This window comes from Falco punctatus, assembly GCF_963210335.1.
Source record: "Falco punctatus genome assembly, chromosome: 2".
NCBI classification, from domain to species: Eukaryota; Metazoa; Chordata; class Aves; order Falconiformes; family Falconidae; genus Falco; species Falco punctatus.
The window spans coordinates 17597775-17617315 of record NC_137581.1 but is presented as its reverse complement, the minus strand read 5'-3'; the positions used below and the strand labels follow the sequence as shown (position 1 = coordinate 17617315).

Here is a 19541-nt window from a genome sequence, read left to right as displayed (position 1 = left end):
GAACTTGCTTTTAAGACCAGGTACATTCCAGGAGCAAAAATTAGAAGCGTTATTTACACATAATTTTGAGAAATACCTGATATTGTGGCTTCTTTCTTATTTAATTGAGTTGAAATAGAATCCAACATCTGATTTGGGAATACTTTTGTGTCCGTATAGGCTATTATCTGACTCGCCTTGGTGAGTAGACTGTTACTTGAATAGGTGAGACATTATTTGAATAGGTGAGTATATGAGGCTTCTATATAAAAGGCTACAGTTTATCATTTTAGCTGAAGAGGAAAGATGGGGAAAGTAGAATGGGGATCCACATCTGTCAGCTAATTTTTCCTTTTCTAAACTCTATTTTTATTTTGCAGGTGATGGAAATTAAAGGACAAATGATTCATGTGCCAGAATCAAATTCAATTTTGTTTCTGGGTTCCCCCTGTGTGGACAAGCTGGATGAACTGATGGGCCGAGGCCTCCATCTTTCAGACATACCTATTCATGACGCTACTCGTGATGTCATACTGGTTGGGGAGCAGGCAAAGGCCCAGGATGGCTTGAAAAAACGAATGGATAAGCTGAAGGCAACACTAGAATGCACTCACCAAGCCCTGGAAGAGGAGAAAAAGAAAACAGTAGATCTCCTTATTTCTATTTTCCCTGAAGAAGTGGCTCAGCAGTTGTGGCAGGGGCAGCAGGTTCAGGCCAGGAAGTTTGATGATGTCACCATGCTCTTCTCGGACATTGTTGGATTCACTGCCATCTGTGCGCAGTGCACGCCCATGCAGGTCATCAGCATGCTGAATGAACTCTACACGCGGTTTGACCATCAGTGTGGATTCCTGGACATCTACAAGGTAATAGCTCAAGTCCTAAGTTAGCAAAATCTGATTGAAACTAAGATAGAAAGAAATCCACGTAGCCATCTTCCTAAATTAGAGACCTTCCCTATAAAAATGGAAAGGCAATATTTTTGTTCTGTGTGAAAAAAAAATCTGAAATATGCCCACTGAAAATCAAATACTTTGATGCTGAGCTGTCATCATGGTTCCCCCATGGGAATATATGCCTCATATTCCCATCTTCCTATAAGAACGTACACCTCCTGTATTATAGCCTGGTTTCCTTTAGGTAACACATCAGCCACAGTGTCCTAAGTATGATGAAGTGCATGGTGATGATCCTCACCCAAGCTGCAGCTCCTGGAAGGCCCTCAAACACTGTTTCAGCTGAAACTTGAATGGTTTAGGGTTAGACACTTACTTTTCCCCTGAAAGAGTTAAATTTTTCCAAAAAGAGCATTCACTATTACAGGAGATTTAAACTTCCACTGAAAAACAGGAAGAGGACAGCAGATGTCCATTCATAGTAAATGGAATGAGTGGGACATGGCACTGGGGTGCCATGCTCCTTTACTGCTCTACAGAAAAGGAAATGTCACATGTGTTGGTCCTGTTACAGTCCTCTTCACCTTCACTTCTCTTCAGTGGATTGGTGTCCAGTATGTGTTTGAGAGAAAGAGAGATAGTGTTTAATAAAAGCAGTGAAGATATTATCTGTGTGATTCTCCTATGAAATCTACAGAGAATATGTTTGGTATATGGAATACCTTTAATTTTGTGATAGGAAAAGCAGATTTCTTTTATATATCTTACGTATATTTATGTATTTCTTTTTATAACCGAATGCACCAGAGGAAAAAAAAAAAAAGTAGTTGAAAAATTATATATTATCTTCATTTTCTGTCTGAGGCTTGCAAACTAAATTACCAGTTTTCAGTGTTTCAAATAGTATTTGTTGACAGGCTATAGAGAAAAGGTCTTCACAAGAGTGCTGTCCCTTTTCTTTTTAGCCTTTAACACAATTTAAAAGGCATCCAAAGATATTAATTACCCTCCTAAATAATAATTGTGACTGAAAAGTTACAGTACATACCATAGATAGAACTGAACATGGTATAGATACACGTTGGTAGGACAGTATCCCAAAGTGAAAGATCACACTGTAAATAAGTTTTGTGCTCCTGGGCTAGGGGTTTGTATTACTAATGTTCAGAAGCCAAAGACCGTGTTGGGAGAGGACTACAACAGAAGGTACCAACCCTTGTTTGAAAATTGTTGCAGTGATATAGTCAGAAAAGATTGGGAGTTTGATCTCAGTTTGTATTAATCTGGTGTTGCTGCACTGGACCTCGAGCTAGCTCTGAGAACAGATGTGAGGAACTTCTGACCCACGGTCAAGAGTGATATCTAGTGACCCTGTTTCATATGTTGTATCTGGTATGTGGGTGTAGTGTTTCCCCAGATGATTAATTTTAATTAGCTGTTTTGAGGCATTCAGGACATTCTTTGTTGAAAACTATGGTTGCATAGGAATAGAAACAAAGTTTGTAAAACACAGGTTAAGTCCTGTGAGAATACTAAGAAGGAATATTTATACATAGGTCATGAATATTACATCATTGAGACCCTGGCTTTCTGCCTTTCACCTAGCTTTGTGCCACTTCAGACAGAAAAATGTTACTGTATGGAACTACTGTCCTGACCAGTGAAATAAGATGATGGCTGCTGAGATAGGCAAGATAAGATTTATGCGTTCAGAAAAGGAATAAACACTCCAAAAAGTTAAGACCCCCATGTAGTTCTATGAGCAGAAGAATAAACAAAACCTATTTTTCTATGGAAGAACGTCTTACGCTTCTAACACTCTTTCTCCACTGTTACTATCTTAATATAGCTGGTTCTTTCTCAGATCCTTTCATCCTGGGTTTTCCTCCATCTCCTTACTCCCATGTGTCTCATGAGGCTCCCTGTAGGTCCCTTGCTTCCCTCCACGGCCCACCCATGAGAAAGGCAGTGTACACTGTGGCTGTTTTGGAGCTGTATGTACCTTATTTTTTATCCCCCTAAATCTTTCTAAATTTGTTTTTTTTTTTACCAGAAGTCTAAAAAGGTTACTGTGAGGTTAAGTGAAAATGACTCAGTTGAGCATTACAGAAAGACAAAACTCAGGCAATGAAACTTTTTTCTTTTCCTTTCAGAATCAAGCTTAAAATAAAGTGACAATTCTTTTGAAAAAACATTTGCATTTTAAAATAAAAATAGCTCATGTGTTTATATCTTCTTCATTTGTTTCAGATGATATTCTGGAAGCTAAGTTTATTGCTAGGAATGATAACCACCACAGCAACTACAATTCTAGAAGTTATTGTAAGGCAATGAATTTTAGATATGTGACCACCTATATTTGTACCTATAACCTGCCTTTAAGATATGGTCCTTTAACTAGGCTACAGAAATTTATTGTGTGACCTATATACACATCAAAACAGATCAGTTTTCAAATTTGTTTGTTTTTAAGCAACATAGCAAGAATAATTTCCAGAGGTGATTTGATGAGTCCTTCTGAATACCAAATTCACCATTTTGTAAACAGGAAAATAAGCAAAATTCATTAAATATAATAAATTCCATGTTGTAAATTATTCACCTAGCTTTACTGTTAGAGCGTTTTGAATTCAGAACCTCTGTGCTTCTAATCTTGGACTCAGACAATGAACGTAATATTTTCAATTGTCTCATACTGCTCATTCAGGGATGTTTACAGAGAAGTATGGCACAGAAAGAACAAAGATTCTTGCATTTAACAAGTCAGACATAGAGGCAAGCATAAGGAGCTGTTGGATACAGAATAAGAAATTCGGAGAGGGCTGAAGGGGGATGAATTAGACTTTGAAATTTCTTGAAAATGAGAGTAGCTATAACTGATGAGGTAGGGAAAGGATATCAAATGGATGGATGCATAGGTGAGAATGAATAGGCTCCGAAAATGAACTTCACAGCAGCACTTTGAGCGGATACCAAAGATGACAGATTACATTTGTCCAGGCTGAGGGAGAATATTGCAGTAATTGAGATGCACAGTAATAGGAGCCTGGGTAACAGTTTTAGAAATCTGGAAGAATCTGTGTTTTAGGGAGTGAAACTTTAGAAAGAATCTGCTTACATATAGCCTTTGTGAAAAGATCAAGAGGGGCACCCTTGAGATAATCACAGAAGGGAGAGGATGACAGAACTGAGACCTGGCAATGCATTTGGGAACTGGTGCTACTGACTATCTGAGCTAATTATATTTGGCTTGGAATTGAGGAATGGGAGAAAAAGATGCTGTCAAGCAGGGAGTGCAAATCAAAGCAATGGAGATGCAGGTGCTTGGTAAGCCAGTGTCTGTGGACATGCAAGCAGAAACATGGACTCAAAAGAGCTGAAGTAATGGGAGAGAGAAGACTTCCGTATGTTTTGAAAGCAATTGCTTTGGTTAAAATATATAGTGGTTGGCCTGTTTAAAATATATGGCCTGTAAAAAATATATACTGTTTGTGTCTTTGTTTGGACCTGTTTTTCTCTGTCTGGATCTCAGTTGCTGTTATGAGCCAAGTGCTGGGAAACAATGCTTCAGCTAAACCACCTCTTTATCAAATAAGCTATTTAGATATGCTGCAGTCATGGCTGCTGGCATTTAAAACTTAACCCTGCTTAAGATTCCTGCAGCTTCTGTTTCTCCCTCCAAGTAATATGTTTTTGACATAGGATAATTTTAAGTATCTTTTCTTGTGGAGTCCTTTTGCCTGTGTAGGCCTGCTTTCTCAGCCGTTTCCCTGTTTCATTTCTGAAACAACCCCATTTCCCTCCCCTGCTCTTTAACTAGTGTGTGGGGTAAAGGCAGCATGTGCATGGCTGCTGTTTTGGCCATGCATGCGTTGGCTGGGTGGCTGTATATGCTGGTTGGGTAATATCAAGCCAAATCCAGCAGAACCAGGCTTGCTCCTGTAGGTGTTCCTTTCTTTTTTCTTTCACTGGACAGTGCAGCATTTGTCCTGACATTTGCAGATTTTCCCCTAACACTAAACTTCAGTGTCTGTGAAGTGCTGAGTCCCACTTTCCATGTCTAAGCAGGGTCCTGGAAGTTTATAACAATGAACTATTGTCAGCTTCCAAAATTTCTTTGCTGTACATCTTTGTTGTTAAAATTTTAATCGAAATTTTACGGAATATTTATTGAATAAAACAATATATTTTCTGGTTAATTTTATAGTTAGAATTCACAACTTTGTTAGGTGAATTTTGGCTTCCTTTTTGGTTTCATTATTTTGCTAAACTGACACTCTTTATATGAGTGCTGTGACACACATGCCTCAAAGTCATTTACTGGCTTCCTTGGGGTTCTTTTTGGCTATTATTCCTCTCAACATAATTTCACTTACTTTATACTGAATGGCATTACTTTATTTTTTGTGAATGATACCGTTAGTGTGTCAGATCTTGATTTTCTGATTTTATACACCTGCCTCTGGCTACAGCCTTCATTTTTGCTCATTGAAAGGACTTGGGACTAAAAAATGGTGGGAAGCCTGGACTGCTTTGCAATCATTCAGGACTGATGCTCACCAGCTCTGAAAAATCTTTATATTGTATTTGTGATATAATTCTTTTAGGAATCTAATTTTAAACTCACATTTTCTAAAAATATCACTTTGCATTTTATAGTGGTAGTTTAAGTTGCAGAAATCAGTATTCATTTTACAGATAATACCAGTACTTTCTCAGTGCCATGACTATCCATCCTTGAGAACTGATATTTGTACATATTCATATGTATGTTCTTAAGTTTAGTGTCAGTGCTATAATGATGTAAAGAATACTGCAATGACAGGAGTCATGAGCTGCAGACTGTTCTGAGGTTTTCCAGGCTTTATGTTCTTATGTCAAAACATAAGTCTCCAAGATTTCATGTAAAATCTATTGTCACTCCATTTTTATTGTTTCCATTACTTCTGCAGTTTTAACCTTTTAAGTTTAGTGCAGCTACATGACCATTTTGAAAAAGTTTCAGATTCTTTTAGCTTTAGGTTAGGCATCAGCAGAATGAAGATTATAATGAAATGTGATTAAAATATGTAAACAATACTGATACTATTATATGAGCAATACGGTGTTGCTTCTTCTTGTTAATTTAAAGTCAGTGGATTTTGAATGCGTAACAGAAGAAAATTTCTATTGCCCAGAAGCTTTGTCTCTGTGGTGCTACCCAGGCTGGTGGAGCTGCCGTTCAGCATGCTGCTCTGTTCAAGTCCCACCACAGAGGGCTCCTAAACTTTCTTCCTTTTCTTGATCTGAGCAGGCTATAACACTGACTTTCCTCTTGAACTCTGGCTGTGCATGGACTTGCTGGCATACAAGTATGTCTCATTCCAGTGTGAAGTCAGAGCAAAGCGGAGGCACCTATCTTTTTTGGGAACTCAGAAGTGTCCCTGTGTTAAGTTAATTAAAAAAAAAAACAAAAACAAAAACAAACAAACAAACAAAAAAACCAAAACAAAAAAAAAAGAAATACAAAAGATTCCTTGGATTTTCCCTGCATATCAAAAGCTCAGGGATATTTTAAGACTTCCCATTACTTTAAGCATGTATTTTTCTGCAGCTTTGTGGAGGATTTACCATTTTGTCTTTATGGAGATGTACAAATGAAGCAAACTGACATGCAGGCTCCAGAAGAGTTATTCTTTACCTTATAAACATACAGACCTGCACAAAGCAGTAAAAAATCTGTGCATGTTCTCCTGCTTCAGGCGATTCATCACCTGAGAATCCTCTGAAGTCTGGGACTTCTGCTTCTCTATAAAATTTTTTCTTCTGGAATACCATGCTTGTAAATATTTCCTTCTTTTTTTTCTCTTTTGTCTCCCTTCTTCCACTTTTTTCTTACCTGAAGAACACGTTTGTTTATGTGTCCTGCTCCACTTCTCTCAAGCTGCTTTGGAGCCCTAGAGCCTATGTCCAACTTGCATGTCCAGGGAGTGCTTCCCAACTCCTCAGTTTGTGTGAAAACTCTGGCCATATCCTGACTTTTTATTTTGACAAGGAGAAGGGTATCCTTCTCTGGGGCTCCCTGGTCCATATTGGAGACCGAGCCCAGACACAGCAGCTGGACAGGAGCCATGGCTAAGAGCATGCCTTATTGCAGCACACAGGTCCCTCTGATACTATGTTTTGTAAACACTTAAATGCTTTGTTTTCTTGTGTCAAGTTTTCCCACCTTCTAAATTTTAGTACCTCTGAGAGACTGGAGAAAACTGGTATCACTCTCCATCAGCCTAAGCTATTTCCATTTAAACAGCCTAAGATTGTGTCAGATCTAGACAATACACAGCACAACTGTGACAACATATGGCTGGCCTTTCATATACCTGAACATGCCAAGATGCAGCATTTTCATTCACGCAAATAGTTTTCATAAATGTACCTTAATTTCTTAAATTATTTAAAGGAATATTGAGGATACTTAAGTAAGTTAAAAGAAACTAACTAATATATGAATTTAAAGACAGATAAATTAAAGCTTATGTAACCTCAAGGAAGATGTTGTTCAATAGTAGTTTTAATACTGGGGATACCTATAGCAAATTAAGACCACTCTTACATTTGAAGGGCAGTCACATTAAACGGAAATGTGTGTCTTAAGTTATGCAAGATTATTTTAATATTTGCTTATTTTGATAAACAGTTCTTTACTTTGACATTGCAACTACCTTGCACAAGGCAGAATGCCAGCCAGGACATTTTCTATTCACAGACATATTTGGTGTGTTTTTTAAAATTTCATACTTGCCTACAAAAGAGAGAAACTATTTATGCACTATGAGTTTTGTATTCCATGACTGTTGTATTCCATGATGTTGACATCATGTGAACTGTAAGTCTTCTAGCATATTTCTAAAGTGAAAAAAACCTTTTACAATACTAGATAATAATTCTACACAGCAAGTACCATTTGTCTCTTTTTCTTTCGTAAAGAAAACAGCACTCTGAATTAAAGTGTATATGAAAGAGTTCCTCCATATATTGTATATTGGAAGATAAATACTTAAGACTGCTAAGTAGGTGCTATAGAAAGAATTGGTATACAGCTTTTCCTGCAGAACACTCCTGAACTTGCCAGCGTGTAGCATCATTAAACTCACTAAAAATAAAATGCCCTTAGGCCTGGTAAGAGCAATTGCTTCATAATTAGGCTCTCGGGAGAGAACCTGGGTTTTATAGTAAGCAATTTCTTTTAAAAAATGAGCTTTACCAGATGAACAGATTTCTGAACTTCAGAGGTGGATGCTTGGAATCCATTCCTGCTCACATGGGAGGGGTTTTCCATACACTGAACTATTTCCATAAGCAGAATGCAGTGTCATAAAAGCATTGCAGTTACCTTGAAACTTAGGCACAAGATGAGGAATTAATTTTGAAAACCTGAGAGACAAAAGCCAAGAGAACCAAACACTACGGTAGAAACTGAAGGAAATTGTTGGGTCCATTTGAAGACAGAAAACCTTTAAAAAATGGAGGTTTTTTTATAGTATCCCAGAGATTTGGGGAATCTATAAATAATATTGTACCCAAGATGTAGATTCGATTTCAGAAAAAAACCCAAACAGGTAGGTATTATAAGCTGACAGATGTTAAGCTTCACAGTGTTGTACAGCTTTTCTGCCAAATCTATGCAGTGGAAAAACATAGAATACTTCAAAATGCAGACAGAACTAGGCTTCAGTTTCTATTCACACATCAAGAACACAAACCAGTTTTGATTCTTTTGAAAAAGGTCAGTATTCAATATGTAACAAATAGACACAAATGTAGATCTAGTAGCTACCTCAGCCATGCTCAGAGGAGGCTTTTCTGAACTGTACTTACACCACCTCTAGAGAAAGAGCGCACACACTTCACTTTTCAGTGGAATAAACTGTCTCCTTTCTCTCCAGCAAGTTTCTCTGACATTTTTTTTCCTAGAATCTGTATTTAAACCGCCCAAAATACTTCACTTCTGCCCTCCCTCCTAGTGATTGGTAAGATCCTTGACCTGCATGCCAAAACGTGCATTCCAAGATGCAGAATTTTTTGAGCTAAACAGGATCTTGCTGTTGTGCTGACAAGACAGTATCTTAACACTAGCAGTAAACACACTCGTGCAATCTTTTTCCTCTTTTGGGGTACTTCATGGGAGCAGGATCATGCACTCTAGTGCACATTCAAAGGCAATGGGGTGAGACGTGCATGAGAAGATAACAGCTCACTTAGAGTCTTCTGAGAGTTTCACAAGCTAAGCCTTTTCAGTCTGTGGCTATCGTGGCCCACGTAAACCTGATTTTCAGCCATTTCTCAGAAAAAGCATGCTTTTGACATGGGAGGGGTCTTGCATATCAAATGACAGTCTGGCCACGGAAGCAGGCAATTAAGCAAAGATATTTGGGTTCTGCTGTAGTAAATGTGTAAAAAAATGAAGTTTCCAGAATTCAGGATGGAATACATCGTGCCATGGAAGTTAATTTTTCTCCTCAGTGACTATAGGAAGAGTATAGATTAGTAGCTTAAATTAAAGGCTTAATTTTTGTGTGACTGATGCTGGGTAGTGTGAGTCCCATCCTGAATGACAATGCTGTAAGTTTATAACTGATTTCAGAGATATATTTGGAGAAGGACTTGGGTAAAAGGAAATAGGGAAGAAGTCAATGACATCTTGAGGTAGAGTATGGATATTAAATAAATTGTTCCCTGTGATGAGTGCTGAGATTGCTGACTTTAAATAAAACTAGAGCAAAGATATTTTCCCTTTTCTTTAGCCTTTGTCCATACCGGTAGGTAGCCTGTTTGCTGCTGTCCAGTCATGGACAGGAATAATGAAGCCCTAATGATATGTCTGAAGCACCACTTTGCCATATACTGTGGTCTTTTCCTAATTTTCCTGCTGTACAACTTAGGGCAGAAAACAGATGAAAGAAAAACCCATTGGGAGAGACTAATAACTTCAAAGGCTTTTACAGAGTTATACTTGCAAGAATTTAAACTTAAAGCTGATTTTTGCTATATTCCTTTAGAGGAAAGAAATTTCAGCTTTCATAAAAGAAATACATAGCACTGAGGTACTACATAGTTCAGTCCTGCAGATGGAAGGAAATACAAATAAACAGGATAATGAAAATTTTGGGAAGGCAAGGGTCTTTACTGCAGTACCTGGGAACACCTTCCAACTTCCAGTTCCAGGTGCATTCCTATCCTGAATCCTGGCTTCATGCTGGGATGAGACTTAAGAAAGAACCTCCTTATATATTTGTATGCTCCCATGGAAACACAACCTAGGTGTGCAGGAAGCTAAGATGTGTTCAGCTAAGTCCAGGCTGAGGAATACATATGGAACTTACTCTAAGAGACAGCCAGCGACATACCCTGACTTTGCTCCTTAAGAGACTATTTCCAGGTCTTAAAAACAAAATTAATACACTAGAAATCATTGATTTTGTTGTTAATGTAATCATAAGAATCACTTAAACCACATATTCTCCAATAAATGCTGTTCTGAGCCTGGATTAATCTCTGAAAGAAAACTGATGTATGGAAGTAGAAAGGCTTTCCACTGGTTCGTCTGTTCATCTAGAGATCAGTTTTCCCGAAGGACTGTTTGATTTCGCAGAACTTGCCCTGTCCTTCATCTAAAATTCACCTGCCTCTGTGACCGTCCATGTTCAGTCAGTCTGCCCTTCTGCCTCTTCACGTAGTCTTGTTAGTTCTTTTCTTTCTGTAGTTCTGAGACAGAGGTGAAACTACGCTATTTACAACATAGAACTAGTCATCTAGAATATCTTCACAGTCAACAGAGAAAAGTATGATTTTATAGGGTAAGTGTGAATTGTTTTTAGTGTGAAATTCATCTTTTCCTGAAGGAGATGTTTAGCACAGGTCAGATGACTGCTAGAGTTCCCATTTCATTTCATTGATCATGAAAAGAATTGAGAGTGAATAACTGATATTCAGATTATTAGAGATATCTCTGGTTAGGTGAGATTAATCTCATCCATATAGTCTACATCTTATCAGCTTGTAGCCTAGATGGTTGAAATACTGCTTCTTCCCTGCTTGTGCCATCTACTTTTCATGTACTTTATTTTTACAGTTACTTATGTTATATAGTTTAATGCCATGTTATGTTGTTTAATGCATAGAGTGTATTTTTATTGAGTAAAATGACTTTTCACTGCATTTTAATTGCTCTCATATAATCAGCATCAACCCAAGCTATTTCTTTCCTGATTTCATTGCTTTTTGTTGTATTGGCACTGGAATAACTCCCATCACCACCAAGCATGAGTATTGTGCTGTCTTTCAATAGGGTGCCTTAGAATACTTTACTGATTGATTCAAAGCTTGACTTTCCATGGCTTTTGCAAATGGATATGATGATTGTTGTCCAAAAACCTATGTATTGCTCACTCCTATTGAAACAATCAGTAACATGTGGGATTGACTGTAAGAGACAATGGAGTATTCAAGGGTCCTTAACATCAGCGCTGATTCTGTTCATTTCAGCTAAGAAGAGAAATATTAACAGCATTTTATTAACCAAGGAAACTGATGTGGTAACTTTACTGATGATCATTAGAGAAAGATAAAGAAAAGCTGGCATTCTGTCAGATGCTAATCTGCTGGGCAATGACCAGGGAAACTAGTGTTGCAGCTCCAAACAATGCAACTCTGTGGCTCAACTGAGAAGTAAAGTTACCTATAATAAAATACACAGACGGGCTTTATTTTTGTTCAAAAATAATTTTCTTCTCCTCCCCCCTCCTCCTTTCTCTTCCCCTCCCCTCCATAAGAATATAGGTCATAGATCCCCAAAAAAGAAAACATTTCAATATTGTCACTGGAAAAAAAACCAACAATTTAAAAAATTGCCATTATTTTAATATTTCCTTGGTCATTTTAAATATTACATCATGAAAAGTTCAGAAAGTGTGAATAATTTTCAGCTTTAAATTTTCCAGTATAATTTGTGTATCAGAATTTTTCTTCTTGGAATTAAAAGATACAATATTAAAGTGAAAAATTCGTAGCTGCAGTATAATCTTAATTATCTAAATCAGGGGAGACAGAAAACATTTGGACAGCTGAAAATTCAGATAATTATCAATATAGCTAATAAATATATTGGGGACGAGGGCATACCGTATAGTTAAAGTTTGGATTACATTGGAAACTGCTGTAACTAGTGCATTATAATGGTCCATGTTTAACAGGATTGAATGTGGGTGCTTGAAGAAGTACAAGAAGCCCCAAGAGCTATTTGTGAAATGTCAGGTACATCTTGGCAAACTTCTTTTTAGTATTTTTATTTTGAGATTTATGCCCTAAAATACAAGGATTATGTTCTTTATCACTGTATTTGCTGAAGCTTCTATTAAAATCCTCACTGTCTGCAGAAGTGTTTGATTGTTCTTTAAAAAACTTGCCAAATTCTTTTTGTCTGAGTAAGATCTTATGGTCAGTAATTTTCACAGGCCTCCCCTCTTTCTTAATCCATAAGGATGCTGATGTCATCTCTTGCCCTCGCACCCTGCACCACTGTGAAGAGCCCACCTCCCACAGGCACTGGGGGCTGCTTTTAGGTCCCCCCAAAGCCATCTCTGCTCCAGGCTGAACAAGCTCAGCTCCCCCAGCCTTTCCTCACAGGGCAGGTACACAGCTGCCACCATCCTGGAGGCCTCCCAGTGAGCTGGATGCAGTTTGTCAATCTCTGTCTTGTACTGAGGGCCCCAAAACTGGGTGCAGTATCTGGGTGAGTGCTCAGTAGGAGGTGATAACCACTTTCCCCAATCTTTGCTCATACAACCCAGGCTACCATTGGCCATTTTTGCTCCCAGGACTTGCTACTGGCCCATGTGCCACTTGCTGCTCACCAGGACCCACAGATTCTTTCCCACAGAGCTGCTCCGCAGGAAGTTGGCCACAGGCTGTATCAGTTCCAGGGAAATTCCTTCACAGGGACAGGACTTTGCACATGTCCTTGTTGAATTTCATGAGTTCCCTGCTGGCCAATTCATCCTGCCTGTCCATGTCCCTCAGGATGGCAGCCCTGCCCTAGAACAAATTGACTGGTCCCTCCAATTTGGTATCAACTACAGGCTTCATGAGAGTGCAAATAATGGTATTATCTGGAAAAGAAGCACAGATTTTGTCAGAAAAGTCAGATACATTTACTCAGATATTGGAGAGGTTTTTTATTTATTGTATTTTGAAAGGTGTTAATAAGTACACATTGCACGCACCTAGAACAATGTATCTATATTTGGGTAACAAATAGAGAGGGGAAATATGCGTAGGCAATAGGTGAAAAGAGAGGCAGGTATTTTAAGATGGAGGATACTGCTCTTCTGTGCAGGGGAAAAAAAACTACATCCAACCAGAAAAGTCAGTTTTCTCAGTGAGAAAAGTTAAGTGAGGAAAGCGAAGAGCATTAAACTGTGATTAGCTAACCCATTACCCCTTTCCCTGCTGCTTATTTCTATTTTTTTTTCCACTTTCAAGCTCTTGAAGAGGAAACTGATACCGTTGCAACTGCTGTTTGTTGTTATTTCAATATTTTAAAATGAAATTTTATAGAGTATCTCCCAGCAGTAGGAGAGTTTTTGCTGTTGGCAGATTACTTCTAAGTGATAACAGTTTACTAATAAGCTTCTCTTCAGCTAAATATAGCATATATACTTTATATACAGTGGCTGTAAACAGGATGTAGAACATAGAGAAACTAATACTCCAAGTTTTCTTGCCAACTTAAAATTACAGTGATTATTAACATGCACTTACCTAAGCAGAAATAAATATTTCTGGTGATTAAAATTACAGAAGCACATGCGACCACAAGCAGGATTTGATGCATGTAGAAACTGAACTGAATTTGAAGAAATATCTGTTACTCTATAAAAGGAGGGTAAGAAATTAAGACATGGAAAGGGCTGAAAAGTATCTATGTTTAGTTACTCTATCAAAAGTCTGTATGTGTGATACAGTTATATAGGTTATCTGTATATGTTAATAGAATAAACCAAATAAACTTTGAACAACATAATGTATTTTTCCTTATACACGTACCACTGAAATATTTTCTTTTCTCAAGGAAGCGCATACTTGAGCAATACTTATGTATTTACTTTCCAAAGTAATCCTGTATTCACTTAACCACTTGTGTAAAACATCAAGGTATCCAGGAGTGTCCTGCAGTTCTTCATCCTGAATTGCACTGTGAATTCTTTTTCCCATGCCTTGTGAAAAAAAAATAAAAAATCTGTTCTTTCTGTATGTGTATATATATATATATATTTATATACACACACACATATATAACAAACGTGCTGAAGGATGAATGTTCCTTGAATGGATTTGCCTTGACAAGGGCTCCATTAGCAATTAATTTTATATCAGCAGTATAGCCAACTCAAACTAAAATCACCAGTGCAACCTGCATTAAGGGCTTTTTTTTATGGATGACACTTTGAGTTAAAAGACAATACTTTAACTGTGTTTATAGTGAAGGCAATCCGTCTTTTTATTTCCAATTTATTTATTTATTTTGCAGAAGAGCATTGAACAGGCCATAGAGACAGTGGCATAGATTATTCTAGGGTTGAATGGGTACTAAATATTTTAACCCTTAGGAGTAAGATAATAAATACCTATGCAGCCCTGTCAGTGTTTTGGAGATGGGAACAATAGTACACAAGTACCCTTCACAGCAAGGTGAAGGATCTACAAAGGACATGCTGTTAAGAGTGGATTTTCCTCCTGAAAGAAGACAGCAATTTCTGAATTTTCAGACACATTTTTTTGTAGATAATTAGTTTTGATCATAAGCAAAGAAACCTTCTTGATATAATTTAACCCATTAAAAAAGGAACAAACTGTACACAGACTTAATTATGTCTCTTAAGTGAAAAGAAATAGCAATGAGCACTCCACTGTAACAGTTGCAATACAAATTATCTATTAGGGTTTTACAGGAAGCCTGCTGAGACAAACAGGACTAAAGCTAGAGCCAATTTTCCCTCCAACTACTTCTTTCAGTGGATTTGATATTTCTGATTGCTGTAGGAATATAAGATTAGACTTGCCACAAGAGTGACTCCCCATGATTAAATTTTTTATGTTTATTTCCAAAGTGTCTTTGAAAAAAAGTGCTAGTAAGTTTCCTTAGACTGTGGGGATTCCTGAATATTTTAGATGAAAAACTTTAAACGTTACCTTCTTCGGAGTCTTGTGTTATTCAAACCTGCATAATTAATGTAAAAACAAAACAAAACCCAACACATACCAAAAAATCTAACATTTTGTATCTCAAAATGTTTATATCCCAGTTTTTAAAAAAATACTCCTCCTGGTTTTTTACCGGTGCTGTTTAACATCTTTGTTGGGGGCATTGACGGTGGGATTGAGTGCACCCTCAGCAAGTTTGCCAGTGGCACCAAGCTCTGACGTGCAGTTGACATGCTGGATGGAAGGGATGCCATCCAGAGGGACCTTGACAGGCTTGAGACGTGGGCCCATGTGAACTTTACAAAGTTCAACAAGGCCAAGTGCAAGGTCCTTCATGTGGGTCAGGGCAATCCCAAGCACAAATACAGGATGTGCAGAGGCTCAATTGAGAGCAGCCCTGAGGAGAAAGACTTAGGGGTGTTGGTTGATGAAAAGCTCAACATGACCAGGCAGTGTGCACTCACAACCCAGAAAGCCAACCACGTCCTGGGCTGCATCAAAAGAAGCGTGACCAGCAGGTCTAGGGAGGTTATTCTCTTCTACTCCACTCTTGTGAGATCCCACTTGGAGTACTGCGTTCAGCTCTGGGGACCCCAGCATAAGAAGGACATGGGCCTGTTGGAGTGAGTCCAGAGAAGGGCCACGAAGATGATCAGAGGCTGCAGCACCTCTCCTGTGAAGACAAGCTGAGAGAGTTGGGGTTGTTTAGCCTGGAGAAGGCTCCATGGAGACCTTATTGTGGCCTTCCAGTACCTAAAGAGGACCTACAGAAAAGCTGGAGAGGGACTTTTTACAAGGGCATGTAGTGACAGTACAAGTGGTAATGGCTTTAAACTGAAAGAGGGTACATTTAGATTAGATACAAGGCAGAAATTCTTTACCGTGAGGGTGGTGAGGCACTGGCACAGGTTGCCCAGAGCAGCTGTGGCTGCCCCATCCCTGGCAGTGCTCAAGGCCAGGCTGGATGGGGCTGTGAGCAGCCTGGTCTAGTGGGAGGTGTCCCTGCCCATGGCAGGGGGTTGGAACTAGATGATCTTTAAGATCCCTTCCAACACAACCCATTCTGTGATTCTATGACTCCATAGAGTCATAAAAGAGGACCAAATCAAAATGCCATGAACAACCTGAATTATAAGAAATCCTGGAGCTTTTAAGAAAATTATTTCGGGATAGAAAACACATAATTAGAAAATTTGTCAAATCTGATTTTGAAGGACTGAACAACTTAACAAATTAAAGCTTGATGGAGATTCTCAGCATGGAAATTTCAGCCTAAATGCTTAGCTGGGTAAAATGTTAGTAGTGCCTGAAAATGGTCAAAGAATGGTAAATCATCAGACAACCTTATCAGTACTCATCACTTCCAGTTTCAACGACCAGGTCAGTCTCAACAGTCCCAATCATTCTCCTGGTTCTCCAGCATTACTGTCAGAGGAACTTTGTATGGCTAAGCACTTTAAAGAGTATCATAAAATGGTATTAATATTTTTCTTTTCAGAGTAAGGTTAACACGAGGCAGCTTCAGTTCCATTTTTCTGCTAGTATCCAGATATGTGCAGTGCAACTCTGATGATGCTACTCATTCAGTGAGCGCAATTTATCTGTTAAGCTATTTTACACAGCTATGGAAATTTTACAAGGGATAAAAGCTAACAATAAGTAGGTTTGCCTGAACATTGCAGAAACAGTATATAGTCCCAGATCTGTACTTGCTTACAGTGGTGTAATGCAACTAACTTCAGTGGAAAAGTCATTTTGAAATTAAATCATTCATTGAGGAGCAGAATTTGTCTTTAAGTTTTGTATTTGATGTCATAGATTCAGCTTTTTTTTTTTGTAGTAACCCCTTTAATTCTATTCAAACTGGCTATGTTCATCCACAATCTTTAAGAATGACAATGGATTTCTGCTAATTCTTCCTTCTGATGTAAAGAGGTTTTTACCATCTATTTATTAGCCATCCAGATGGCTAACTTCTGATACTTTTTCTCACTATGCTAGTGTATATTCTCCTTTAGTTTCTATATTTTTCACCAGCCACTGCAATATACTTGCCCATCCATTTGTCTTTGGAAAGGTGACCTTTCTGCTTCTTGAGGACAGAGATCCTGAGATATGGCTTGGGTAAAACAGGCAGGCAGACAGCACTATTGATTGTTCCCACATGGTTTTTCTATATACATGTACTATTAGGAGCTTTCAAAAGTGACGAGGGAGCTCTAACAGCTGCCTTAGCTCTCAGCTCATGAGAAACCCTCAGCTTCTTCTATCTATCATCCTGCACAATCAGCAGGAAAGGCTGAGGTGCCAAACTTGGCAACAGGCTTGTAGCAGCTTCTGTAAGTTTGATGGTGGGAAGTATTTGCTCCTGCTGCTGTTCAGGATTCATGCTCTGGGTACATTTACATGTAATGCTTACTTTTTGAGATACTATTTCCAATTCTGTTTATTAGGACTGGAAATTTATCTGAGAAGGTCCATATCTACTAATATTAGTAGAATGAATCCCTGCAGAGAGAAGAATCAGCTGTGTTTATTCCCTGAATAACTCCTTGCTCAGTGCCTGCTTTCTTCTCACCCTAGTCTTTGCTGAAGTCTTTTCTGGTATTTCTGCAGTTGTGAGCAGGGTGAAAGCCAGATTAGTTATGCAGCAAAACCCAAAGTAATCCCTGAGGGCTGAGTTTGCTTGGGCATGTATTAAGGGACTGTGGGCAGAGCATGGTGCAGATGTGTGGGCAAGCAGACTGCAAAACACATTGCTGTCAATAAAGCTGCAGAACTTGAGGGCTTCAGTGTTTCTCAGGCTGCCTTTATCCAGTGCCAGAGGGCTTCTGTAATTTCTTTTGCTCTTGCTTCCTCCTGAGGGACAACTTTCTTTAAAGAAAATCAAGGATTGGAGGGAGGTAAGGCCTGTCTGAAGAGACCAGAGGGATCAGTTTGCTGAACTTGGTACCTGAAGGTAGGGAATTCACAGTCCTGTAGCCTGCATAGTAGAGAAAGGCAACAATTCTGATTTGAAAATAAGAGACAGGTGCTGTCAAAAGTCTACAGCAAGAACATCTATTTGTAAATTATCCCTAGATTCAGGAAGAGCTACCTGCTAATGAGAAGTTAGAAACTCTTCACTGGTTTTTTATGGTGATGTTTTGCTTTTCCTAATTCTCTTCCTGATACACTTTTCTAGCACAGCAAATAATTACAAATTATAATCACATAGCACTATTCTTATCCAACAGCAAACTCAGCCAGGATAGTGTCAAACAAAGCTGCATGCAATTTCTTATTTAGAAAAGCAGAGTTTTCTGTATTAGTACTATGGGAAAATGTTGTAATCTCTCAGCTGATGGCATACACTGTTGTAGATGTAATGATCTTCTTTGCCTATAATGGTGATGAACCACTATGCAATCACATGTCAGGTTTTGCCTGCACCTGTTTGCAAACTCAGGTAATTATGCTCCGTTGTCTAATTGCTTATTTTATGGATGTTTTGCTCACATCTTTTAAGCAATGCTATTTGTTTGCAGATAACTAATGGTAGGGTTCTCTTCTCGTTATCATACTTTAACATTTGATTTGTCTGATTGCTGCAGGTGGAAACAATAGGTGATGCATACTGTGTTGCAGCAGGGCTCCATAAGAAAAGCCTTAGTCATGCTAAAGCCATTGCCCTGATGGCACTGAAGATGATGGAGCTTTCAGAAGAGGTTCTCACTCCAGATGGGAGCCCTATTAAGGTAAACCCTTTACTTTTTATTCACTGCTAGTCAATGGTACAGGGACCTGATTAATTCCATCATGTTCTGTCAGTAGAAATCTATTTATTGCTAGGAGAATTTAAAATTACATCAATATATATCACAGTCTTTTTTAATGGATTTATATTTCACTGATGCCAATCAACAACCATGTAAGATACACCTTACTTCAGTAAGCACAGTGGACCACACAGACTAGCTGTTGCCTTGTCATATGCATTGAATGCCTGTTTGTGGCTGAGGGCTATTAGATGCACTGCTGGGGCCCTTCTTCCAATTCAGTTTAGTATGAGAAGAAGACAATTCACATGTTCCAGGACTGCCCCGTGCTACAAGCCAAAGCACAGTATACAATGACAGTAGGGAAATTTGCTTCAGAAGTAGGCTTCTGATATGATCTTCAGCAGTCATGTAGAGGCACTCAGAGTTCTGTGGCTCGAAGGGGCTGCATGCCTCTCTTCTAATTAGTTGTTGACCTGTATAAGAGAAGAGTATGTAGACTGCCTGCTCTTTCTCAGTGTTAATGTGCTTACTTCCCATGCTACTTCAGTTCCTTCTACTAGATTGGTACAGGAGGTGACAGGAGGTGGGAAACTGCATGTCCTTTTGTACCATTTTAAAGTTCCAATGCTGTTCTGCTTCTCTTGATATTATACCAACCTTGTAG

At 38.6% G+C, this 19541-nt stretch overlaps 1 protein-coding gene across 1 annotated transcript in view; it reads left to right on the top strand.

Annotated features, from left to right (window-relative positions):
- Positions 1–19541, top strand: part of GUCY1A2 (guanylate cyclase 1 soluble subunit alpha 2) — a 178632-nt gene that overhangs the window by 96027 nt on the left and 63064 nt on the right. Inside the window, exons 5-6 of the mRNA XM_080377075.1 lie at positions 360–845; positions 18710–18853. Coding sequence (XP_080233201.1) covers positions 360–845; positions 18710–18853 — 630 coding nt within the window. The remainder of the gene's footprint in view (positions 1–359; positions 846–18709; positions 18854–19541) is intronic.